The sequence below is a fragment of the Pectinophora gossypiella genome, chromosome 18 (genome assembly GCF_024362695.1).
Source record: "Pectinophora gossypiella chromosome 18, ilPecGoss1.1, whole genome shotgun sequence".
Taxonomy (NCBI): Eukaryota; Metazoa; Arthropoda; class Insecta; order Lepidoptera; family Gelechiidae; genus Pectinophora; species Pectinophora gossypiella.
This window is the reverse complement of record NC_065421.1, coordinates 6,711,046-6,737,328: the sequence shown is the minus strand read 5'-3', so window position 1 is coordinate 6,737,328 and position 26,283 is coordinate 6,711,046. Positions and strand designations below refer to the sequence as shown.

General features: G+C 38.4%; 3 protein-coding genes across 3 annotated transcripts in view; 1 reads left to right on the top strand and 2 right to left on the bottom strand.

Moving 5' to 3' along the window:
• Nucleotides 1-1,188: 1,188 nt before the first annotated feature.
• Nucleotides 1,189-13,436, bottom strand: LOC126375070 (zinc finger protein 888-like). Its single transcript, XM_050021913.1, has 10 exons — nucleotides 13,044-13,436; nucleotides 12,840-12,962; nucleotides 12,402-12,519; nucleotides 11,878-12,057; nucleotides 11,225-11,417; nucleotides 10,604-10,745; nucleotides 9,948-10,073; nucleotides 7,863-7,987; nucleotides 3,111-3,230; nucleotides 1,189-1,255 (listed from the first exon to the last, which is right to left on the bottom strand). Exons 1-10 carry the CDS (start codon nucleotides 13,434-13,436, stop codon nucleotides 1,189-1,191), a joined length of 1,587 nt encoding a protein of 528 aa, XP_049877870.1.
• Nucleotides 13,437-13,639: 203 nt separating this feature from the next.
• Nucleotides 13,640-26,283, top strand: part of LOC126374962 (RNA helicase aquarius) — a 78,726-nt gene continuing 66,082 nt past the window's right edge. The window contains exons 1-6 of the mRNA XM_050021760.1: nucleotides 13,640-13,804; nucleotides 14,959-15,059; nucleotides 15,611-15,767; nucleotides 16,352-16,562; nucleotides 18,060-18,252; nucleotides 19,347-19,500. Of these exons, the coding sequence (XP_049877717.1) occupies nucleotides 13,718-13,804; nucleotides 14,959-15,059; nucleotides 15,611-15,767; nucleotides 16,352-16,562; nucleotides 18,060-18,252; nucleotides 19,347-19,500 (903 nt within the window). The 5' untranslated portion in view covers nucleotides 13,640-13,717. The remainder of the gene's footprint in view (nucleotides 13,805-14,958; nucleotides 15,060-15,610; nucleotides 15,768-16,351; nucleotides 16,563-18,059; nucleotides 18,253-19,346; nucleotides 19,501-26,283) is intronic.
• Nucleotides 20,380-26,167, bottom strand: LOC126374968 (probable G-protein coupled receptor Mth-like 5). Its single transcript, XM_050021767.1, has 8 exons — nucleotides 25,855-26,167; nucleotides 25,527-25,662; nucleotides 25,217-25,394; nucleotides 24,195-24,492; nucleotides 23,555-23,633; nucleotides 22,157-22,359; nucleotides 21,937-22,072; nucleotides 20,380-21,744 (listed from the first exon to the last, which is right to left on the bottom strand). Exons 1-8 carry the CDS (start codon nucleotides 26,030-26,032, stop codon nucleotides 21,486-21,488), a joined length of 1,467 nt encoding a protein of 488 aa, XP_049877724.1. The 5' UTR covers nucleotides 26,033-26,167; the 3' UTR covers nucleotides 20,380-21,485.

Here is a 26,283-nt window from a genome sequence, read left to right as displayed (position 1 = left end):
TCCGCACATCTTCGTACTCCAACATTTCTAGGGCTTAAATTTTATTGTTGAAAATTAAGCGAATTACTTACTAATGTACCTATTTAATTACTTGTCACATATAAAAAAACATTGAAACTGTACGTAAGTAAGTAAATCTTTTACGAAAAAGTTAAAGGTTGCTTTGCAAAGTAAAGGTGGGGAGTAACCATGGCAACCACCGTGACCTTGACGCATCTAGCCTGCCGGACAGGTAGGTGTAATAAGCCCTTAATGTAATAGGGTCTTAATAAATGTATGCGGGGAGCGAGTAGTGGGGGCAGCGCCTTCTAATCAGTTATACCCTGGTCAGTACTAGCTTACCGACCGTGCGAGACGGACGCTGTTAACATCGCGTGCTGTGTATAGGTAGGTAAACTAAATTACGAATTATGTAATTATCATTGAATTCCTGACGTCATATTTTTAGGGTAGGCCATGTTATGGAGTGGATGAGATCCTCGAGGCTTTGTCCTTTCATCTGTGTCTAAGATTTATCACTTATAAAATGAATTCTGTAATGAACGTAATCAGCGTCGCCAGGAATGCGTTAGCGTCACCGAATCATTGAAATGATTTTCCTCGTTTGAGGACGCGTTGATGTCGTTTGTATGAATCTTTTTTTATGGGAAACGAATATGTTAGAGGTCATTTTAAGTAGGTAAGATAGAATAAACATTTTGAGATAACAGTTTTAGAATAGCCTTCTTCTTCTTCTATCGTGTGGGTTGTGAGGTGGATTACCAACGCCATCAACCCTGGTGGGTTATTATTGAGCCGCCATAGGCCCCTGACACATGTAACGACTACGTACTTACACCAGTAAGTAATAACCGGGATCAGGATCAATGGCTTGACGTGCCTTCCGAAGCACGGATCATAGAGAAGAGCCTAGGTACTATACTCTATACGGGTGTAAGCCGCTAAAGAGTAAGGGAGAGCGCGCGCGGATTGTCTGTCTCGCTCGTATTTAGGTACACGGTAAGAACTCGTAACTCATTTTAGTATGGAGTGTCTAAGGTGCGGTTTATCATCTATGTAAAGTGGCTCAGGTAACTAGACCACCAAATTAATAGTCCCGAGTTCGATTCCTAGTTAAGTTGATAATATTTAGAGCGCTATCAATCTTCAATTTCAAGCTTTATTAGAAAAATTAAATACATCTAAAAGCTAAGCTTCGGTAGCGGACAGAATACCGTGAAGGGTCCTCTTGTGTTTCCACATGTCGCCAGAACGTCTGTAACAAAGTAGAAAATGATAATATCATGTTATTCACAGTATACACCATCTGTAAAGTTTACTGAGAAAATGACGCATAACTTAGCTCATGACTATGTCAATTGAATATTGGCTATTTGACAGTTGTAACAATAAAATATTAAAGTATGTCGGCTAGCTTTTAATTAATATCATTTTAAAATATTTTATTTTATACAAAATAAAAATGCGAGTTTTTGTCTGACCAACCGTTTTCGCGCGAAATTTTAAATTAATGACGGAATATATGTATTTTTCTGTTATATAAAGCTTTTTCGATAAAATAAAATATTTTTATGAGGTAAGCGTTTGTATTTTTTTAAATACTTATCCGAAAATTGTAATGTAGCCAATTGGGTTAATCAGAGGTACATCAATCGGAAAATGAACTAAGTATCCATGCTTCACCGAGCTTTCTGTTAGATCAACGTGATAGGTGGTAAGCTGTATCGCCGTCGAGCCAACTATGCTTCTGATTCTAGATTTGTATACTATTATTGCATTTATAATAATAATTATTATGGGTTAATTTAATGAAGAAATATAATGTTGAACCTTTTAACGCATTCGTATTTTATCAAGTAATTACTGTAATGTTAAAATATGGTTTTATGAGTAAATAAATAAAGATAATGAATAATTCATTGGCGCAAGTTCGGTACCGAGTATCGGAATGTCAAGTAGTCAATGCTAATTGGGGCAAATTTACAATAAGTCACGTAAAAAAAGGAGGTAAGCACCGGGGATCGAACCGGCGCGGCGGTCTCCGTTGTTGACACCCAAGCCAGGACGACAGTGACTTAACACCTTGTGGTCCACAAAATATCTATATGGCATCTACGTAAGTATACTGTCGCCTTAAAGAAAGCGTCTTTTCGAAAAATCATATATTATTCTGGGGGGTTAAAAAGGCTGCATCGAAGCAATTCATCTAAAAAGCAATATTGCAATTTGCGCATAAAAAAGTAAGTGCGCTAAGGAAACATTGGTGCTAATTCCTGTAAATACCATCTAATTTTATTTTAAGTTATATCTGTCATTTTCTTATCCGCCGAGAAGGAAAGGGACGGGTAATCGACAAGCATACAATTTATGGAACACACGTCAATTTTATGCACAAATCTAAAACAGCCGTCTAAAAATTTTACATCACGTCAAACGTCACACGTCAAACGGATTGCATACCAGCGACGTACCTTTTTGATTCGCCCGGGTTATTCATTCATTTACTCATTCTTCTGCTGTGAACCATCCGTCCCTTTCTTTTTCGACGGATATGAATATGACGGATATAACTTAAAATAAAATTAGGCGGTGTCTGCAGGAATCGGGGACATTATGTTGCTTTGTTAGATGAATTTGCTTCGACGTTGCCTTTTTAACCCTCGTTATGTGTTCTTCTTTAATGAAACCTTGATTTCTTGCAATTGGGTGGTGTACTAGGTGCGAAATAAATTATGAAACTCTGATTACTAAATATAGACAGATCTAAAACTAACGAAAAACCTTTTCTTTTTTCTATTTAACTCATTTATGAATTTTAATAAAAAAAACGTAATAATAAGTACGACATTTTATTTCGTTTTTCTATGACGTCACTGTGTGACCCCTGTGATCACTTCTCAAAAGTGTTTTTTTAAGAAGGCGCTTACGTGCTGTAAGACAATGATATGTGTACGAGCATTAATATACGTATACACTTTGGTACCATGCCACTTTAACGTTTTTGACAAATGGAACTGTAAGTCTCACTAAATGTCAAATATGTTAGTGCGACAGAGTCCTAAAGTGGGTACATTATATTGCTCATGACTGTACTATAGTGTGATACCAACCTGAAGGCAGTGCCGCATATATCACAGGCGTGCGGTTTTTCCCCGGTGTGGATGAGTGTATGGACCGTCCTCGCGTACGGTCGTCGGAACGCCGCCCCACAGATGTCGCAGCGATATGGCCTGGACACCAAATATTCATCATCATCACCATCTCCCTAGCATTATCCCGTTTTCCACAGGGTAAGATTTTACAGGTCCGGTTTTTTACAGAAGCGACTGCCTGTCTGACCTTCAAAGTTCTAACCCGCGAAGGGAAAACCAGCCCAATACAGGTTAGGTCACATACCTCCACATGCATTTCTCGGGAATGTGCGTTTCCTCACGATGTTTTCCTTCACCGCTGAGCAGGTGATAATCATCTTACCTGTCCTGCTTTCATGGCTCTGTGTACATCAACCTTAGGTCTTTCTTTTCCTCCTTACCTACGCTTGTAATATTACGATAGTTTGTTATGATTATTATGATGATTTTTCTGAACAGTTAACTAAGTATCATGCTACAGAAATATTTTCTCATATTTCTTATTTTCTTATATCCCCAAGTAAGTACGAGTAAGTTAAAACGCCGTCTCTTGTTCGATTACATAAAAATTTGCTTCGCACTGACGCACAGATTACAGTGCGACGTAACTAGTGTGGCCCCGAGTTGAGCGATTAGCGGTAAACTATGCTTTCGCTCGAACTCGAACCCAACCCATTTTGCAGAACAGACGACGGAAAACCGTCTTTTGTCTATCTTAGGTTCAACAATGTGATTATATTGTTGAATTGAATATCGTAATTATTGGCCAAGTTACTCTAACCATGGAGGTAGCTAATCAGCTTACAAACGGCCTCACGATTCTGAGGTCCCGATTTTGACGACCCTAGTTTGGTTCGGATATTGCAGGCTGATAACCTAAATACATAAATAGCTTCAATGTCTTGACTTCTTAGACCCCCAGGAGATCCTTAAATCGTTCCCTATTTGTCTGAACAAGTGAGAGCATGCCTTCCGAGACGATATATCAACAATGACTCATGCGAAAGATACTGTCTAATCTAATGAATGATGTTTGTCTGCGAGTATGTGTATTTATGTCTATTGTCTAACGACAACTGTACGCGACCCATTCCACAAATACATCCCACAGCTGGGCACATCACTCCCTCCACACGTAAGGGCACAGAACTAACAAACTTTCAACAACGTAGTTTGGTTGACTATTACAGCTCATGCTATGTAGAGTCTAATTTTTGTCATATTTAACCGTCAAATTTTAATTCCGCGTGATATCAACTCAGAATCATGGTCTAAATCATCCCCCTTAGTATTCGTTACGAAGTCACACCCATATACGCACTTGTAGGGGATGGAAGTGACATTGTAACGAATACTGAGGGGGATGATGAGCTCATTATTGTGAGTTAATCTTGACTTGAATTTTCACCGCAAAAGTAATTGAAAATAATTTAAAATTTTGATGAATTTTGCGACGGAAAATTTCACTTGATATTAACTCAGAATCATGGTCTGAATTAACCCCCTCAGTATTCGTTATGACGTCATAACACCCTGTATAACGCAATGGGCGGATCACTTGTCACTATAAGGGACATTATAACTATCTTAGAACTTCGTATCAAAAGTGTCTGCAAGTTGTCTTCTTACTTGTGGCTCTGCCCAACCTCAAAGGGATTACGACCGTGGGTATATGTATGTAGTTTCTACGGTTCTGGTTCAGTTCCTATCCCCTATTATGTCACTGTACGTGGCCTCAAACAAAACATAGACTCGAAGATTCTCAGCTCATAAAAGCGCAGGTAATTAATATAAACAAGGTTTATATTCTGCTAAGATACATCAAGAACTTTAGTAATGACTCCTACAGCACTTCCATTCAGGGTACCTACTGGGCCAATAATAGCGTATGAAAATATCCTGGCATCATAAAAATGTGGGAACCGGTCGATAACCACTCACAATACTTATACCTACCTACTTAATGATTACGAATGTATAGTTTTAATCTGGTTTTTACGACAGGATTTTATTAACTAAAGTTTAGAATTAAACAAACTCTACGAGATGCCTATTTAGCAACTAGTTACGTACCTAACTACATAAGTATCTAGGTATATATTGTAGGTGTCATTTATAAAAGGTGAATACCTACATGTATGAATTTTTGACATTTGAAAAAAGTAAAACTTTTACGTATTTCGGTTATTGGCGTGATTATTTTTCAAAAATGGAACACTTTATTTATCAAACAACTCGTCGGAGCTTCGAATTGTTTTAATTCGTGAATGGTAGCGCCATCTATTTAAACTCTGTAGAACTAAATATTGATTCGCTTCTTTGTCGCTAGAGGCGCTAGGTCTCCGTAATGTACATTGTAGAGTTCATTATTATAAATATTTTAATGATTTTATACCTACTTAGATATAATATAGTCAAAGTATTATAAATTTATGTGGTAGCGCATTTCAGTACGCGATTTACGACAAATTTCCATGTAGGTAGGCTTATGGCTAGAAGAGGATGGATAAAAAAAGCCAATTAAATAACGAGCTAATGATTATAGGTACTCGCCATAGCTTTCCCTCGCAATACTATGTCGTGTACTTCTTCAACCAATAATTCTTTATTGCACATAAACATAAACATATTATCATATTCTTCTTCTTCATAGGGGGGTCACCCTTATGACATAACTTAATCATGTTCTTTCGAATGTCGGATAGTAGTTATTTCAGATGTAGGTACGCCGGTTATATTGGGCACCCTCAGGCCTGTTGTCTTAAATTTTGTACCGGGTGAGAGCCCTCAGTACAATAAGTCACGTCAAAAAAAAGCCGGATATATTGTTTATACATAAGCTCACAATTTTTCAGTTGGGGTAGTCAGAGGTACAACCATCGCAAGATGAACTTAGTAAGTACCCACACCTCAACGAGCTTTCTGTAAGACCAACGTGGTGATGAGCCGTATCGCCGTCTATAATGATCGAGCGAATTATGTTAGTGAAATTAATAACTCATAGATGCAAGTTCGGTAACGGGGTCCGAACCGATGTTCTCCTTTTGAGAAGTAAGCTGGTGATCGACAGGAGCACAGTGACATTTTCTTTAAGTCACGTGAAGCTTACTTTATGTAAAAAAGCTTATTATAAGATTAATGACTACCTAAATGATAAAAATGTCTGGTATTGAATGTGTTCCTCTAGTTATTAAATAACTTGTAATGTATATCCTCATTGGTTTTTAAAAGATGTGTTGCTGTTGCAGTTTCTTGTCATTTCTTCTCCTCAGCCATAACACCTTGCGAAATGACGTAAATTCAAAAATGTTACATTGACCTTCAACAAGTTTATCCATGATAATTACGTTGAATAAATGATTCTGATTTCTGATTTCTGATTTCAGTATACATCGTATAATTAATGTCTATGAAGTATGTTTCCTCCTATGTGGTGGACTTTGTATAGATGACGGGCTGGTAACCCTGTTACCACATGGTTCATCATATTCTTCTTAGGATTTAATTACCATGTTAGTTCTTTTCCAATGACATGTAGCTCTACCTGCACTAATATTAGCGCTTATCGCTATCGACCCACTAGGGTCAAATAAATATTTCAAATATGATTCTCTTAGACGACGCCCTGAGCCGAAGTCAGCGCCTAACAGGGCACCCTAAGGCCTGTTGTCTTAAATTTTGCTCCCCATTTGTCCGGCTAAGTAATTAATTCTATTCAAAACATATATTAAAAAAAGCTCCTTTTTTTTTTTTTTTGACGTGACTTATTGTAGATTTGCCGCAGATGGCATTAACTACTTGGCCGGACAAATGGGGAGCGCTGAAGGCTCTCACCCGGTACAACGTTTAAGACAACAGGCCTGAGGGTGCCCAGTTGGGCGCGAACCTCGGCTCAGGGCGTCGTCTGAGAGGAAAAATATTTGAAAGAATTAATCGACCCTAGTGGGTCGATAGCGATAAGCGCTGAATGAGGGAAATCGTCGACCACGCCGGCGGGGTCGGTATCGGGGTCCTGAAAAAAGCCCCAATATGTGTGTCGACTAAGGGAAACTCACGTGAGTTTCCCTTAGTCCACTATTAACAAGTACCTATGGCATACTTACTCCAGATGGTTTTTATTTCGTACCAGACTAAGCGTGAAATCGAGGACTTTCGTTCTGATTGTAGATTGATACATTTTAAAAGTGCAAGTGTGTTATTGACTAGATACAACTACAATAGAGGTACGGTACTGGGTTGAATTCCTGGTTGGGTCAAGTAATTAATGGACTTTTATAAACATTATCACCATCACATAACATAAACAGCCTATATAAGTCCCACTGCTGAGCACAGGCCTCCCCTCAATCAATCGGAGAGGGTACGGAGCTACTCCACCTCACTGCTCCACTGCGGGTGGGTGGTATTTGAGCTAGCAGTCTTCCGAATCACGGAATCATCTTACTTTTTCGGACAACCAAGTGATTCAGCCTGCAATGCAATGTCCTAGGCAAACAAAGTGATTTTCGACAGTGCCCCAATTGGGAATCGAACCCGGACCTCCAGATCGTGAGCTCAATGCTCTAACCACTAGATCATGACGGCATCACGCAAATATGATGAATTCCTAGACTCTAGCAGACATTTCATTGGTGAACAAACAACCCCATTGGTGTCTTGCATGGTGGTTATTTCCCACGGATTATAAGTTCAGTAGGTAACTTTTTCCAAGACTGATAAAGGCAAAGGTACCTCTGGTCTGTGTGAATGCGTGCATGTTCACGCAAGCGTGCGGCGGCGGTGAATGTCTTGGGGCAGGCTGCGCACGCGAAGGGCCGCTCGCCGGTGTGCGTGCGCCGGTGATCGTCGCGCTCCACCTGACAACACATTAACATACGGAAAAACTTGGGTGTGCTGCTAAATTGCGCGTTCACTGTACGAGTTGATTGCTGGAAGGGAACCTTTTTCTTATAGGATTTTAGGGGTCCGTGTAGGTATTTAACTTACCCCCAATAACTTGCAGGTGAGATCACAAACAGAAGATGACTATTGATGTCGCATTTAAATTGGTTTTCTCGTCGGACAAGCTTGGGGGCTAAGGGCTCACACAAGTATTCAAATGGGAATTTGTCACGTAAGATAATCTTTCGTCATAAAAATTGGTTTATTCCTTATACCAGTCATTACGTAGTAACGGCCTCCGTGGTCCAGTGGTTGGGCGTTAGGCTCACGATCCGGAGGTCCCGGGTTTGAATCCCTTTGGTGGGGACATATCACAAAAATCACTGTGTGATCCCTAGTTTGGTTAGGACATTACAGGCTGATCACCTGATTGTCTAAAAAGTAAGATGATACGTTCTTCGGAAGGCACGTTAAGCCGTTGGTCCCGGTTACTACTTACTGATGTAAGTAGTCGTTACATGACCCATGTCTTTGGCGGCTCAATAGTAACCCTGACACCAGGTTTGATGAGGTTGGTAATTCACCTTACAATCCACAAGATAAAAGAAGATTACGTAGTATAAGATAAAAGTTATAATCTGTGAAACCAATTTCTGTTAGCTATACTCTAGAACCCCAAGCTGTTGCATGTCTAACACCCACTTGACTGGTGATTTTAGTTTTTTATAAGTCAGTCTAGAATTATTAAATGTTTACGAGTATAGGCGCCACTTCGCGATGCAAAGGATTGATTAGGAGTTATAAAAGCTAGACTTATTGAAGTAGGTAAGTATATCTCTGAAGTTTTATTTTTATATAACTAAAATGGATCTTTTACTCACTTCTTTATACTTGTTAATAACGCTAATTGTATTTGTAAATCAATCTACATATTTTAAACCATTATTAGCAACCCAGGTACGGTCACGAGCATTAATATGTATACACTTTGGTACCATGTCACATTAACTTTTTTGACAAATTGAACTGTAAGTCTCACTAAATGTCAAATATGTTAGTGCGACAGAGTCCTAAAGTGGGTACATTATATAGCTCATGGCTGTACTTAACGCTAAATATTACTTATTTAAGTAAATCAGTACTTATCAATTACGATTTTTACCGTGATACTGTTTAGTCTACTGCAAATGAGCTAGGATTTCATGGAGTTTACATACATACATAAACTCACGAATATTTCCCACCGGAGTAAGCAGAGACTATAGAATACCATTTGCTTCGATCCTTACACACTTCTCTTGCTTCTTCCACATTCATCAATCGTTTTATACACGCACGCTGGTTTGGAGTAGATCGTACTGAAACTTTTCTAAGGACATCTCCAATTTGGTCAATGTACCTACGTTCTTCTAGGTCTTCTTCTGCCAGTTCTACCACCAACCTCGTGAAGCCTCGTCGTATCGTGGTGTTTCTATTCAAATTACTTATCTGTTTTATATGGCTTGCGAAAAGCTAATCGCGATGGGATGTGTTTTTTCGAACGTGGCTTATTGTGGATATGCCGCATAATTGATCATCACCAGCCCATTAACGTCCCCACTGTTGGGGCACGGGCCTTCCCTATGGATGGATAGGGAGATCGGGCCTTAAACCACCACGCGGGCCCAGTGCGGATTGGTGGTTATTAACGACTGCTAATGCAGCTGGGACCAACGGCCTAACGTGCCTTCCGAAGCACGGAGGAGCTCGAGATGAAAACTTTTTTTAAAACGCATAATTCGCCGCATAATTATATGACTTTAACTACATGGCCGGACAAATGGGGCGTGATGAGCATAAACGTGGGAAGTACTAACAAATGCGAAATAAAATGTTAGAAATAAGTTGTGCCTTTTTTCTTTGTTCTTGTTGTAATATTGTGTTTCTATGACTCACCTTAACTTTGAAAGCTTTGGGGCAGAGATCACAAGGGTATGGTCGTTCCCCCGTGTGCATCCTCATGTGGATGGCCAGGTGGCCAGACTGGTTGAAGCGTCTACCACATACACGGCATGGGTAACCCTGGGAAAAGTGGAACTTGTAAACATTGGATTAACGCAGACAGTGTAGTGACAACAACTGTGGTCTAGTGGTTAGAGCGTTGGCAGCACTGGGTTCGATTCCCAGTGGAAACTGATTCCCAAGAAGCTGTCATACCTCTATAGGTATGTCTACTTATGGGATTGGTGAGATCGGTCATCCATCTCACAAGATTTTTGGGAAGAATATACTTAATGTTTTGGCAGCATTCTCCATTTTTGTCCATCAGAGACCAATTCTTTGACTTCCTTATAAGATACGACATTCGCCCTCTGTGTAATTTGTTCCATGTTTGTTCCAGGGTTGATGGGGTTGATAATTCACCTCACAACCCACACGATAGAGGAGAGAAGATGTAAGCTCTTGGTCTTCCCCTTCCTCTTTTGACACCGACAAGAGCGGAGAGTAAGCGGAGGGAGGTAAGAGGGGAATGCGGCGGGGCGGAGAAGTCTTAAGTTAATGATGATGATGATAATGTTTTGGTAGACGTAACTTTCAAAGACACTGCTTACCGGCTTAGAAACCTTATGCATCTTCTTGTGCGTGTGTAAGGCGCACATGCTGCCAAGTACTTTGTCACATTCTTCACACACATAGGCCATGAGTGGGGCCCCCGGTGGTCGGTCTTCCCCGCGCTTGTGTCGATATAATTCTCTGGTAGAGGAGTTAGTATAAGGTGTATGTTAGTAGTGATTAGGAGAGATTAGGGGACCATTTGATAAGGAACCAGTTTATGTTAGTTGCTTATAGGCGGGAAAGTATAGGCGGATGTTTTAATGAAAAAGCTGTGGATGTACCCCTGATTAGCCCAATTAGGAATATACTTGTGAGCTTATAGTTTTTAAGTGACTGTAACTAACAAGTGAGCCTAAGTTGCCCAAATAAATACATATTACTTATCTTATGTTATGTTGTGTCATAAAACACGGAGGCATGCGTGGTGCTCTTTTTTTAAAATAATATAATTCTGACAAAAGAATTTTGGTCTGCTTTCAGCTTAAGCCTTTGGTCCCGGGATATTAGCCCAAACACTTTCATCGATCCGAAAACACTCAAGGGAGCTGCGTCGTCAAGTATGCATGTTCCAAACCCCCTCCGTGTACAAAGGTGTGTATGAGACTTCATTTAGGTACCTTGCAGTAGCAAACAGCTGGTTGCAAGATCCGCAGTTCCACATCTTATTAGTACTATTGGAATTGTACGCGCGTCTCTCTCCTCGCCGAAGGCTGGGTCGTACTGGCTGGCACTCCGTGGTGTGGACCTTGAGGTCTTCAGCCGAGCCGAACTGCTTGCTGCATGTGTCGCAAGAGAACAGGATTTCTGGGGCTGGACGGGTCGAAGGTATTGCGTTGTTTGCCACCTGGGGATCGGTAAATCAGAGTCTAGGATTTGCTGTCATATCGTGGCGAACTTTGCAAACTGGTGTATCTGCAATTTGCTAAAATAATTTGTGTCTTATTGACAAAAACAAAAGGTGCAAATCAGATTCGCTAAAAAATGTCAGATACGTCAGTTAGCGACGTGAACGACGTTATTGGAGTAATGAAATTGGATCTAACAGAAGAATCTATTCGGAAAGAAGTTACATAATATATCTACAGGCGTATCCTCGAAGGAGTAGGCAGTGATATATAGTGCATACACTACTCCTCGCCAGCTATATTTAAGTCTCATCTAATAAGGGGCTATTGTCATAAACCGTGCACAAATCGTGGAAACCACATTATGTTAATTCGGAGTCACGCGTTCTCCGAAAAGAGCTATCAAGGGATCGGATGTATTGTACAAGTTATAACCATATCATCAGCGTAGTAAGGCTGTTCCGGAACGAAGCAGGTGAGGCGATGTGCATCAAGGGAGTCCCCGTCGGCGAATAGCCCGCTGCAGCAGTCGCAAACGTACATGGTGTGCAGCTTCTTATAAGCCACGCCGCCTTTGCCGTCCCCGTCGCTACAGCAGAGCTGCTCTATGAAAGGTAAGATGATTACTGTTACGAGATGGAGGCAAGGAGAAATAAGTAAAAAAACCAGAGGAATGAGATTTTGGATTTAAAAACCTAACCTATAGTTCGGGTTACCCTTGAGATGAAAGGTCTGATAGACAGTCGCTTCTGTAAAGACCTGTAAAATCTACTGGTTCAGCAAGCGGAACCTGTGAAAACGGGATAATGCTAGGAAGATGCAAGAAGAATATAAGTAGTACTAGTGTGAAGAAGTAAGTCTATTGTCGTTTGCTCACGTTGCGTTATGCAGCACCGTCGTACTATATAAGAGAGCAGTGTATATATTTATTAAAACAACAAGCAATTACCACTTGGCTCCACTTCTAAAGCAGTAGATAGCACTCTTTGGCAGACGGAGCAAACAAGCCACTCCGCTTCAAAATCCAATGTACCTGCTGGGTTTGACTCTAGAACAGAAGATATTAACTGATTAATAGATCTTTAGCTAAATGCTGGTGATTATGTAGCTAATCCGGCCAAGTAGTTAATGCCATCTGCGGCAAATCTACAATAAGTCAAGTCAAAAATTATACAAATAATATAAATTATTATTTAGCTAAGTAGATTATCTACAGTAAAGCGAGGATTCCGTTATGTTATCATACATACACAATATGACTAAGTGTTCATAATATTATAAGGTTGATCTTTAGAATAGAATCCCATAGTTCATAATTATACCTACCCTCATTTAGCACAACGTTTTCTTTACCAATGGTCGGCATCAAGCTTTGGTTGTTATTAACAGTGTTGTCCGAAGCATGGACGGAAATTGTGTGATCGAGCAGATCGGCGTCTGTTGTGAAGATATCGTGACAAATCACACACGAATGTAGAGCCAATATGTCTGGCCCTATGCTTTCTGGATTCTGCAATTATGTAGTTACATTAGTTTCGTTTTAACAGAATAGATTCGGTAATACTTATTTAATATGTGTGAGATACAAAACCTTATTATTATCGCCAGAGTCCTTCAACGGCAATAAAAATTGATTGACTGTGTTCTCATCTAATAATGTGGGTTCATAGTTGAATAAGTTATCTGGAGGCTGTACTATGTAGACCTCAGCATTTTCTACATTTGTGTTACGAGTATCATCCAAGTAAGGCAAAGCATTATTGTCAACGTTGAAATATCTTCCAGAATCATTGCATGAGATTAGATGAAATGGCAATTGGCTTTCAACGTTAGCGATCAAATGCTCGGTAACTTCAGTAAGATTTTTGCTGGCGTCAGAATCTACCGACCCAGGTCCGTTCAAAAGAAGATCATCTGGATCCAAATGATCTCGCAGTGTTTCTGTTAAGTCCTTGTAAGGGTAGTCTGGAGGATCGAACATCATTTTCGTCTCCTGAAAAAAGGAACATGCATAATTTGGTTATGTATAATCATACGAACTGATATTACATGTATTTGTCCAAGAGGAAACAAAACTAACACAGTTATTAGTCGATCCTATTGTCAATTGATATGTCCTTCTTAACATTTTTAAACGAATCATGCTTTGATTTCTAAACGAGCTTTTTTGACAGTTCTGAATTTTGACGTTTGCGTTGTTGATAAACGCTTGCGGTGTAATTTCATGTTTATATCTCAAACAATATTTGATTTCAATTTGTGACAATGAAGGCAGACGTTCCTACGCCTGGAGAGAAACCTAAAATACCTCTACCAACTCTCTCACAAATTAACGCTGATCGAATAACTCAAGTAAGTGTTAAAAGTGAGGTTATTAATAATAGTTTCACAATGTTGATTAATTTGCACCAGTTTAATTGCAAAGTTTTTAAAATATGGTTATTTTCATACGGCCCTGTCGCATACAATCAGTTAATGGTATCGGTATATTATTCCCGATGTTGTCAATGGGATAAAATCCGAGACTCATTCAGGTTAAATTCTAACCTAACGAAAGGTGTCTGATATTTACGTGATTTACTAAAAGCATCACAATAGATAATAAGACTTAATAAATACTATACTATAATCATTGTTTCTTTTTTATGACTTAATGATAAGAGATGTTACACTCGGGAGATGAAAAAATATGTTTTTCCAATAGGATAAATTTCATCTCCATATGTGTATGACGATTTATACTATTTGGTACATATGCCGAAATTATCTTTTGGTTAGAAGGTTTTTCATAATACTATAATATCAACAACAATTATCAGAGATTTATTAATAGACAGATACTCTAATTACATTGTTGGACACTAATAAGCAGGGGTTAAAACTATAATATGATTACATTATAATTATATATAAATGTTGTGTCTTATAAGGAAGTGAAGGAATTGGTTTTTGATTGACAAGAATGGAGAATGGTACACCGACAAAAGTGTGGCTCCTAAATTAGTGACGTGTGATTTAAATATTAAAAAAGACAAACGGAACAGATACTGGTCATTGACATCCTCATAGACATATTACTACATAAACAAATATATGTTGTTACTCTTGTATATTTTCTGATATCCCTTTACCATTCAAAGGTATATTGGCTTACTATTTTATAACATTAATTTAGTAATAATTATTTATTATATTAAATTACATTATGTACTTAGAAAACATAGATTTTGCATATATTTTACTCATTGTTCATTTGTATAGGAAATACTTAGAAAGTAATTTGAGCAGCTATAGCAGTGTTCTTAACCGGTACATAGAGCATGCAGTTATGGCAGTGTGGAGTGGAGTCTCATCAATTTATACAGAGTTCATGTTGGCCTCAAGCTTAGCCATTGCAATTTTAATCCAAACAGCCTACTGGTATTATCCACACATAAGCTTTAACTAAATCTATGTAACATTCCATATTGAATTGTTAAATAAATCAACATGGTTGCATTCCACAGCTTGCGAACCAGTACTGGGCACCACAGACTAAGGACAACCACCTACCTTACGATGCCTCGATTGTGGAGTCAATATACCAATCAGAGATCCTTGCCAACAAGTAAGTAATACTAAATAAATCCAAAATAATCACATCACACAATTACTTTCAAGGCTTTCAGAGCCTAACTGATTAAAACAAATGAAACTCCCAGGGTCAACGGCCTCATAGATTGAGGGCAATGACCCATTTCTTTTTTAAAAATTCAACTGTTGCAAGTGGACTGCTGTGTTTAATGTTTTATTTTTTGTTGTGGGTTTGTGAATAAATAGAAATAAAAAAATGGTAATAATAATTTAATGTTGATGGAACATTATAAAAGCATATTGAAAAAAATATTATATTGTAAAATGTAATTAAAATATGTTGGTATTATTTTGTGATAGTAAAGTAGTTCTACTTGTTGTACTTTTCTAAGGAGATACTTTTACTTTTTTTAATTTATGTTGTTTTTTATTAAGCATGAATATAATGAAGATGAGATAATTTTGATTTGAGCTGCTATACACACTTCTTTCTTTCTTCAATCCTTCTTTCAAGGTGATATTGAAGTATTGTCTAGATATTTTAAAAATACGATAGTAGTAACACAATGTTCTAAATATTTCCAGCTTCGCGGTACGCCGGATCATGATGTTAGAATTCTCGCAGTACCTGGAGAACTACCTGTGGCCGCACTACGAGGCCGGGCGTGCGTCGCACGCGCACATGATGTCCATCATCGTCATGATCAATGAGAAGTTCCGCGAGAGAGTGCCCGCTTGGCAGGTACATTGTTGCCATTTGTCACTTACGAATAAATTTACATTTTATTGCATACACAATGGTGCTTATTCAGGTGCACATAAACTTAATCTAAGTTTGACAGCCTTTAAACGTCAATGGGGACACCACTGCCCAATTTTTCCCTAAAAAAGTAGCATGAAGAAGGCTACACCGACAATGTGGCTCTTAAATTAGTGATGATGTGAACAAGTGCTGTCTATCATTTACAAAAAGTACAAGAAAGAGGTAGAGCTACTTTTAGTCCTGTCAAAGTAAGTTAAAAAAAGTTGGTTGTCGTCCGAATTGGCACCATTAAGGGGAAGGAAAAAAGCTAAAATGGGCAAAAGCGGCGTTCTCGATATAAGCAATCTTTGAGTCAACTTTCGATTGAGATTTTGAGCCAATAGAAAATATTTTTCATTTCAAGCATTCCAGTTGAAATGTAAAAACAGTATAGTAGTATTTAAAGTTGAATAGTGAACAGAGAACTCAATTGATGCAAAAATTACCCAAAAAATATGACGTCGAATGATATGTACTTACTACAAATCAAAAATATAATTACACTGCTTGATTTTAATTTCCAGGCATTTCTCAAGAAGCCGGAGCATTTCCCAGCATTCTTCGAGCAGGTCCTCCGGGCAAGTGTTGCGGACGACCACACCAGCCGCAACATGCGCGAGCAGACGGCGCTGCTGCTGTTCCTGAACCACTGCTTCGGAAGCATGGAGGTGCAGCTGTGCCGCGACCAGGTTAAGAGGCTCGTCTCGCTCTCCATGTGGATCAGTCTGCAGGAAGGTTGGTACTCAAATTCTTCAGCCATGTTGTCAAGGATGTATAAGAAAAAAATATTTTTCTTGCATTAGTCAAGTCAGTTACTTTTTACTAAACTTCGACATTATTATGGCATTTGTATGAAAAAGTACACTGTGACGTCATATAAAAATATGATTAAATGTCTTATTATTACGTTTTTCTTGATTAAAATTCATAAGTAAGTTGAATAGAGAAATATAAAATGTTTTTCGTCAGTTTTAGATCTGTATTTATTTAGTAATCAGAATTTCATAATTAATCTTTGACACAGGATACCCATTTGTTGATTAAATATTCCTTCGACAGTTAAAGATAGGTATGTGATAACAGCTGCTATTACGTCGTACATAGTACCTATGTCAAAGATCGCGAAATTAGTGGGTCAATGCTCGGAACTCTTCTATTTGAAGCTATCAGCATGATGAAGTATGTACCCTTTCCGATTGATGAAGGGAAGCATGTTCCCGAAGCGGGATGTACAGTCATGAGCAATATAATGGACCCACTTTAGGACTCTGTCGCACTAACATATTTGACATTTAGTGAGACTTACAGTTCAGCCCCTATACCCGATAAGCTGAAAGAAAGTCGTTTGAGGTGGTACATAAACTGCCTATATACGTCCCACTGCTGGGCACAGGCCTCCCCTCAATCAACCGGAGGGGGTATGGAGCATACTCCAGCACGCTGCTCCAATGCGGGTTGGTGGAGGTGTTTTTACGGCTAATAGCCGGGACCAACGGCTTAACGTGCCCTCCGAAGCACGGAATCATCTTACTTTTTCGGACAATCAGGTGATTCAAGCCTGAAAAGTCCTTACCAAACAAAGGACAGTCTCACAAAGTGATTTCGACAATGTCCCCATCGGGAATCGAACCCGGACCTCCAGATCGTGAGCCTAATGCTCTAACCACTAGACCACGGAGGCTGTATTGAGGTGGTATGGCCACGTAATGCGGAGAGACCAGCAGCATGTAGTCCACACAGCTCTTTTCCTGCCCGAGAACAAAAGAGGCAGAGGACGCCCTCCTTATACTTGGTGGACCATGTCCCGATTATTGAAAAATGAAAATTTACCCGACCCAACAACCCTAGACAGAATGTCATGGCGCCGCAAAATTAGGAGAGCCGACCCCACCTAAAGTGGGATAGCGCAAGGAAGAAGAGAAGAGTGAGACTTACAGTTCAATTTGTCAAAAAAGTTAATGTGACATGGTACCAAAGTGTATACATATTAATGCTCGTGACCGTATATATTCTGTTTATGTTATATAGGTTAGAAATTTCTTAACTCATCATATCAGTTGGCTCGACCATTATAGACTTCGATACAGCTCACCTATCACATTGGTCTAACAAAAAGCTTGGTGAGGTATGAGTACTTAGTTCATCTTGCGATAGATGTACTTGTCTACTTCAATTGGGATTTAGACGTGAGCTTATGTTATCATGTCATAAAAATATTTTGTCTGTCGTCAGGTCGAAGGAATCAAGAGTTTAAAGCGATCCCGAAGTGGCGGAAGTACTGGCGAGCGATACAAAAGAAGGACAAGCCGGAGTTGCTGGACAGGCTGCAGTGGGAGCGAAGGTACCTGCAGCGTCTGATGATCAAGTTTATGAGGATTCTCGAGAGCATACCCGCTACGGGAGACATTGATGTCTATAAAGTCAGGTAAGGCATTATTATCGATATCACGTGGTTTATATAATCTGTGCCCGGTTAGTAAACTCGTCCCCTATTACATTACATGGTGTTGGCAACATTTTTTTATTTTTGTTTAAAATGGCAATACATTTTTCTCTCTTCTTCTACAATTGACTGCAAGTAACATGTAATGGGGAATGGATGAACATACGTAGTAATAGGCGTAATAAAAAAAACATTTTATTTTTTTATAACGATTTGACGCAACCGAAAAATCTGAACCTTTTTGATGTTCATGAAAAAGGTTATTCCTACTCATAGAAAAATATTCAAGTACTTTTAATTTTTTCATCTCTTCCCCATTTGTGTGCCTCAATTAAAAATCTATAGTGGTCAACTCAATCGCTGTATTCTTTACCATCTTCTAAGCACCAGCCAGAGTACACCAACAGCTGTGTGCCACACATGGGACTTAAACATAGCTGCCGAGGAGTGTGTGTATGTGTGGTACTGAATAACAGTCACTGTGGTCTTTTGGTCATAGAATAAAGAATAATACTACGTATAGCAACTCTCCGCTCCCCACCAGTGTCTGAGCTAGGTTTACCTCACTCCCCCTCGAACATAGTTTAGACTTGAATCGTACGGTGTCAGACGTCACACACACAGATGCGCGTGTACGATAATGTCAATGTGTAGTGTCTGTGTAAAACAAGGTTGTTTGTATGAAGTGTCCGGGGTGTGCTTTGGTACCTAACTCGAGAACAGGAGTTGCACCAATGAGTTAACAATGCATCGCAGTTTTCTCCAGTTTTCACTAACACAGTAGGTTCGACCATTATAAACGGCGAGGGCACCTATCACGTTGGTCTAACAGAAAGCTCAGTGACGCATGCCGCATCACAACACATTGTGCATTGCGCATTGTGGTAGTTCATCACAAGATGAACTAAGGCAGTAGGCATGCGTCATTCATGCCTCTGACACGGCATGTCATGCGTCATTCATGCCTCTGACACGTCACGTCATGCCTCTGACTACCCCTATTGGGATATAGACGTGACCACGTGTTATGTTACAAATCAGTGAACAATCTTCTAAAATATTGTGAATATGTTTAGATACTGCGAGCGCTTCCTGGAGCTGATGATCGACCTGGAGGCGCTGCTGCCGACGAGGCGCTTCTTCAACACCGTCATGGATGACTGTCATCTGGTGGTGCGCTGCCAGCTCGCCTCACTGTCTAGACGGCCCGAGGGACAGCTCTTCTCACAGGTCAGTGACTTTAGGATAGAACAGGCTAGCTTTCAACTTGTTAAATCATGTACTTTTTACTAAACGTCAAAACACGAAATTATTATGGAACTTTTCTGTCAACTTATTACACTGACAGGTCCAGTGTAAGGTTACCGCGCATTTAAACACGCCGCAGGACCCGTACGCGCCGGAGCCATTTATTTATAAGTCTTTGTATGAAATCGTGTTGTCGTCGAAGCCGTGGGCTACCAGTTGGTAGAACGCCTGCCTCCCAATTTGAGGTCGCAGGTTCGAATCCAGCACAGGCCTAAACCAATGATTGTCGAATTTGTTTTCGAATTCATGTTTGTGACCTAACCTGTATTGGGCTGGTTTTCCCTTCGCGGGTTCGAAGGTCAGACAGGCAGTGGCTTCTGTAAAAAAACCGGACCTGTCCAATCTTCAGGTTAGGTAAGCGGTCCCTGTCAAAAATGGGATAATGCTAGGGAGATGATGTATGAAATCGCATGCAACGTCGCGCACTTATCTGCGCCACACGGCCCCCCATTTTGCCGCAAAACGCGAGGACTTCGGCGCGCTCGCCTTTAGGGATCGTTTAGAATGCATTTACGATTATTTACACCAGCTTTAGGAGCGTTTAGATCGGGTTTAGTATTGATCAAATAGGTTTACATTTTTTAGGTGGGATAAGAGTATAAGTAGGGTGGTTTACACGACTGAACCAGCGAATCTAATGTTCGCTCTTCAATACTTTTGACAAATAGGTAAATTTGTTCACTGTATATAAAAGCACATTTTTAGGAACGATCATATTCGTCGACGGCATTGAAATTCTTCGTCCCAAATCCGAATTCACTACAGTAATTATAGTATAGAGATGAAAGAAAAAACAGTATATATTGTTCATAAATTTTAATGGGTATTTGAATAAATCCAATAGAAAAGGTATAAAATTAAATGCGTGTTACTGACTATATATGCTATTACTTACGATCTATTATTTGGAATATGTCAAGATAAATTCATAATTTATTATAAGAGTTAGCAAAGTTATATGATAGAAGTTAACAGTTTAGCGTTAGAGAGCGAATATACTGCCTTTATTTATCACAAACCACATTAGCTGCATCATATTTTTTTTTAAAGGACGGATTTTTAAGGCTTTACTGAATTCAATAAAAAAACACTGGAATAAGGCCATCACATCAGTTGCAGTCTTTCATAATACCTTTCAATACCTTTCCAATTCCAAACATTCAATACCTTTCCTTTTCCTAATATTTAAACTATGTACCAAAAGCTTAGCTACTTTATGTGCTTTTCACAAAATTGTAAACAAGTGCAATTTTAATCTAATTAAGTATCCGCTGTGAGCACTCAAATTAATAATTATCACAAAAATATATTTTAAAAACCAATTAGGACACAATACACTGTAGCCTTTGTCATAAACGACCCTGTCACAACATATCTTAGGCAAATAATTACACTACATATAAGACACTATAACAAGGCACATATTTTGTAAAGTTCGCTTATTTGTACATAATATCTTTAGTGGCAGCACATATCATAAACAATCTACACACGTTGATATTTCAATCTACTTTTGTCAGAGATTCTTTCATTTAATTTAAAGTAATTTCGGGCGTTCACAAATCTATGGAGAAGCGATGAGAGTTACATAGCTTTATAATGTATAAAATATGTATTTTACACAAAATCTATTTTATAGACGTTCATTTGAACATTTTCCCGCACACATGTTATTTTGAAATAGAATAAGCTCGAGATTAAATTCTTCTTGGGTAAAGAACAACGCCACCCGATAGATTTGCACTCGCCTATAATCACCATTCACACTTTAAAACCACTTAAAACCTTAAACTATCATCTACTTGTGCCTCTTTTGTGAAAATCTGAAATACTTAGGTACTACAAGTGTTATGTTTGTGAAGTTGCGTCAATAGAGATTCTTAATTCCAATTCTTTGAGTATTATCTTTAATAGTTACCACCATTCATGTGCGTCATTTCGTCCCCCCACTCGCCGGTGGGGACCGGTTCTGCGTAGCAGCAGCTCTTCCTCAACAGAAACGTCACGTGGGACTGTCGTACCACACACACGTAGAACACTAGGATAGCCTGTAGTAGGTTGACGACTATGTGCGCGTATATTAATCCGTCGAAGTTGAGCCATGACAACAGCAGGAAAAGCCATGCTATCGTCATTATTAGGGACAGTTGCAGGAATAAGTCGAAACTGAAACAAAGTTATATATTTTCAAGCGTGACTAGATTGACATATCTCTCGTCTCTTTCATACTAAGCTGTATACTTTTAGTGCAAAAGAGACATATATCTCGTTTCTTTCGTACTAGGCGAAGTGTTTTCACATTTGACTACCAATTTATGTCTATTTTAGAATTACACCTTATTACGCTTTGTTACATACCATCCTTTGAGTTTATAGTGAATTCTTCCATAGATGTTTATCCTCTTAATAACTTTCAAAGTCGTGACGTAGAAGAATACGTTGAATATAATCGTGAAAGCTATTGGGGTGAAGAATATTGCTATACCCAGCCAACCTGCAATCATGATGAAGTAATTTAGGAAATCATTTCGAATTTAGAGTCATTTCATAAATAATAAGAGTCATGTTTATTAATTACCTATTGTTTCTTGTTCGATATCATTGTCTATGATTGACGATGAGAAATGTGACCGCATCTTTCTGTTTGGATTCGTCCCCGTGTCCAGAAGAAAGTGAGCACAGATCGCTAGAGCCGCCATCATAATTACTGTAGACCATACCACCGCTGAATAGTAACAGTATTTACGGACGTCCGTCACTCGGAGAAATACATTTCTTGACCTGGAATAAATAATGATTAAAATAAAAATTATTCACCATTTATTTATAAAGTACAATCACATCACATACATTAAAACATTCTACATTTATAAGGTTACGGTATTGTGACTAATATATATGACAATAGGCTAGTTTCCAACTAGTCAAATCAGTTACTTTTTACTAAAGGTCAAAACACGAAATTACTATAGAATTTGTTTGAAAAAGCACACTGTGACGTCATAGGAAAACGTGATAAAATTTCGCACTTATTATTACGTTTTTCTTGTTTAAAATTTATAAATAAGTAAAATAGAAAAAAGAAAATGTTTTTCATTAGTTTTAGATGTGTCTTTATTTAGTAATCAGAATTTCGTAATTTAATTTGACACTAGTACACGACCCAATTACGGCGTACATAACTATTTATCACTTCATTGTACTAAAGTAAGATGATCCATGTTACGGAAGGCACGATAAGCTGTTGGTCCCGGTTACTACTTACAGGGGGGTTAAAAAACCAATATTGCAATTTGACATTTGCGCATATAAATATAAGTGTGTCATTTTTAACCCCCCTGATGTAAGTAAGTAGTCATTACATGAGTCATGTCAGGGGCATTTGGCGGTTCACTAATTACCCTGATCAGGGTTGATGAGGTTGTAGAAGGGAGGAGAATAATAATTATTGAAATGTTAAGTTACAAAGTCCCACAGACAGCATTTCTATTCATCATCATCGGCCCATTAAAGTCCCCACTGCTGGGGCACGGGCCTTCCCTATGGATGGATAGGGAGATCGGGCCTTAAACCATCACGCGGGCCCAGTGCGGATTGATGGTTATTAACGACTGCTAATGCAGCCGGGACCAACGGCTTAACGTGCCTTCCGAGGCACGGAGGAGCTCGAGATGAAAACTTTTTTTTGTGGTGACCCATCCTATGACCGGCCTTTGCGAAGGTTGCTTAACTTCAACAATCGCAGACCAAGCGCGTTAACCGCTGCGCCACCGAGCATTTCTATTAAAAGGATAGAATATGTAAACTTTAGTTAGGACACCTATGCTCTTTAGTAGACTCATATAAACACTCATTATGTTATTGTTAACTATCCATAATATACAGACAATACAATACAGAATAATGAAGATAAGAACTTATCTCTAAAGTTCTTAACTTGAAGTATTTTATCAGTATGAATGATGGTTATACTCACTTAAAAGTCTTCCAGATATAGAATCCAAAACTATTTAACCAGAAGAAAGCGCCCAACAAGCTGATGTATAATATAATATCTGAAAATGTTAATGAATTATTATTGTGTTCAGACTAGTTACCAAAAGTAACAATGAATAAAATGAAACAGGCATTTTTTTACACTTTACATTTTATTTAATATTATTTTCAAAAGCAAAACAATTTATTTCATGTTCATGCTATCTAGCATTAAGAGCCAGATGATCTATAGAATAGGCTAGTTTCCAATTAGTCATAACAGTTACTTTTTATTAAACGTCAAAACACGACATTACTATGGAATTTGTATGAAAAAGCAGACAGTGACGTCATAGAAAAACAAGATAAAATGTCGGACTTATTATTACGTTTTTCAGTGCCCTATACAAAGAGCTGTACGGTCATGAGTACTAATATGTATACACTTTGAAACCATGTCACATTAACTTTTTTGACAAATCAAACCGTAAGTCTCATTAAATGTCAAATATGATAGTGCAACAGGGTTCTAAAGTGGGTACATGATATTGCTCATGACTGTACATATGACACAGGACCGAACCTCCTCAGCAGCAGTGAGGGAACGATAAGAAAAATGAAGAAGATGTATAGAATCTTACCTGTTATCATGAAGCTAACATGATTACTAAACTCGGTGAATATTCGAACCAAGTCAGCTGCCTGGCTTACAATGAGACAGACACTGATCGTCGTAATTATATTACCGGCAAGATCCCTCAAAGTAGGCAACACAAAATAAATTATAGCTTCTAACAGAAACAGGACCATAGCAATGGCATGGAACAGTGGATTAAGGATTTTCTTGAGAATGAAATCTGTATCTCTCCAATTTATTTTTACTTCAGGAACGCATATGAGAGCATATACCCCTGTTATATTTGAGTTGCTTAGAAGAATCTGTAATAGAATATAAAACATAACATTTTATTTATATTTTCAAATTAATGTAACCACTTGTTGAGTGTTTTAAAGGGTATTTTATACATAGATAGATAAAATAGCACATATAAGCAACTTTTGGTAATAGGGCCTAGTCAAATCTAAAACTTTCCAAAATGTAAATAGGAATAATTTGTATCATCATCATCAATTTAAGAGCCACACTCTTGTCGGTGCAGCATTTTCCATGCTACTTTTTAAAAAACATGCTTTATTTCCTTCGTTTTTTTAAATTAGTATAGAAGTCCAAATGTATTATGTCATCAATAAACATCAAAGCTTTTATTATGTAACTCTTAATAATATTTTGTAAATAGGTAAGTCAATACGTAGGAAAAATAGGTTAGTTTTTTTGGTAATTTTTGTCTACCTATTTCAATACTAGCATCAAGCATCATAGTAAGATGATCTGTGCTTTGGAAGGCCGTTGGTCCTGGTTACTACTTACTCATGTCAGTAAGTGATTGTTACATATTATGCCATGTCAGGGGGCCTGGCGGTTCTATAGTAACCCTGTAACCAGGGTTGATGAGGTTGGTATTCCACCTCACTACCCATATAATAGAAGAGAGATTACTAGCATTTTATTGTATATTGTTGATCCAATTATCTACCTAATTATATTGATCATATTGACAATATGATGATGTTAGATTATCAAAATGTAAGCAATTTGACTAACCTTGTCCATACAATATTTATCTTGTTCATAGATGTAGGATGCCGGTTCTCTTTCCTCGGGTAAAGCAATATTCTCATGTATGCTATAAATATTGTTTGATAGGTCTTCTTTTATGTCTTCCGTACTATGTTTGTGATGTATCAGGTGCAGCAGACGGCCATCGGAGAGCATATTCAACCTGTAGCATTAAAAAAATATTTTCGAATATTTTAAAACTAGAAGTAATCATTTTTTCTATTAATATGGTATGGGTTGTAAAAACGATAACTAAAACATGTAATAATTTTATTTAAGCAAAAAATATACTAACTGATCCTCGGATTTCCCCAAGTCAAATATCGGTCTTTGCTGAGTAGTCTCACATCTTGGGATTCCATTAATAAAACGGTAATGTTTGACCTTCGTATCCTTTCCATCTTCTGTCTTAAACTTTGGTATCCAGGCACCTAAAGAACAGGAAACACATGCAATATAAATTGAAACATACAAGCCTGAATATAATTAGCATAGGTTCAATTTAGCCGACTTTCTACTCGTAACTCGCTGCCTATGAGCAACAATCGTATCGAAGATCGTAAACCTATTTGTATCATCAACAAAGGCACAGGAAGGGCCTGATTTTCATTCAAGATACGTACTTTGATTGTACTGTTCGACTAATCTGCATACAGAGTCGACCATTAGCTCGTTGTCTTCACAACATTTGTTTATCTTCATAGCGTTTTGCTGCTCCGACACTTCATTTAAATCGACATCGGCGACTTCCGCGAACAGCGAATGCGGCAACAGCGATATTGCCAATAATATCCAACGCATTTTTATATAACCTATTCTACACTTTTCATCACAAATATTTAATGTGTTTTCACAACATCAGAGCACTTTTGTATTTTATAAAGTAATAGGAAAGTAAGTTTTTGTGTGCGATGAATCAGTGCTCTGTCCGCTTGTTTGACGGCGTTGTGTTTGACAGTTATTTTTTTAAATTTACGTGCGCAGCTGTCAAAGTTGCGTTTATTTCGAAAAAGTAATAGCGCTGTTTGTAGGGCCAATGTGTTTTTTTTGTT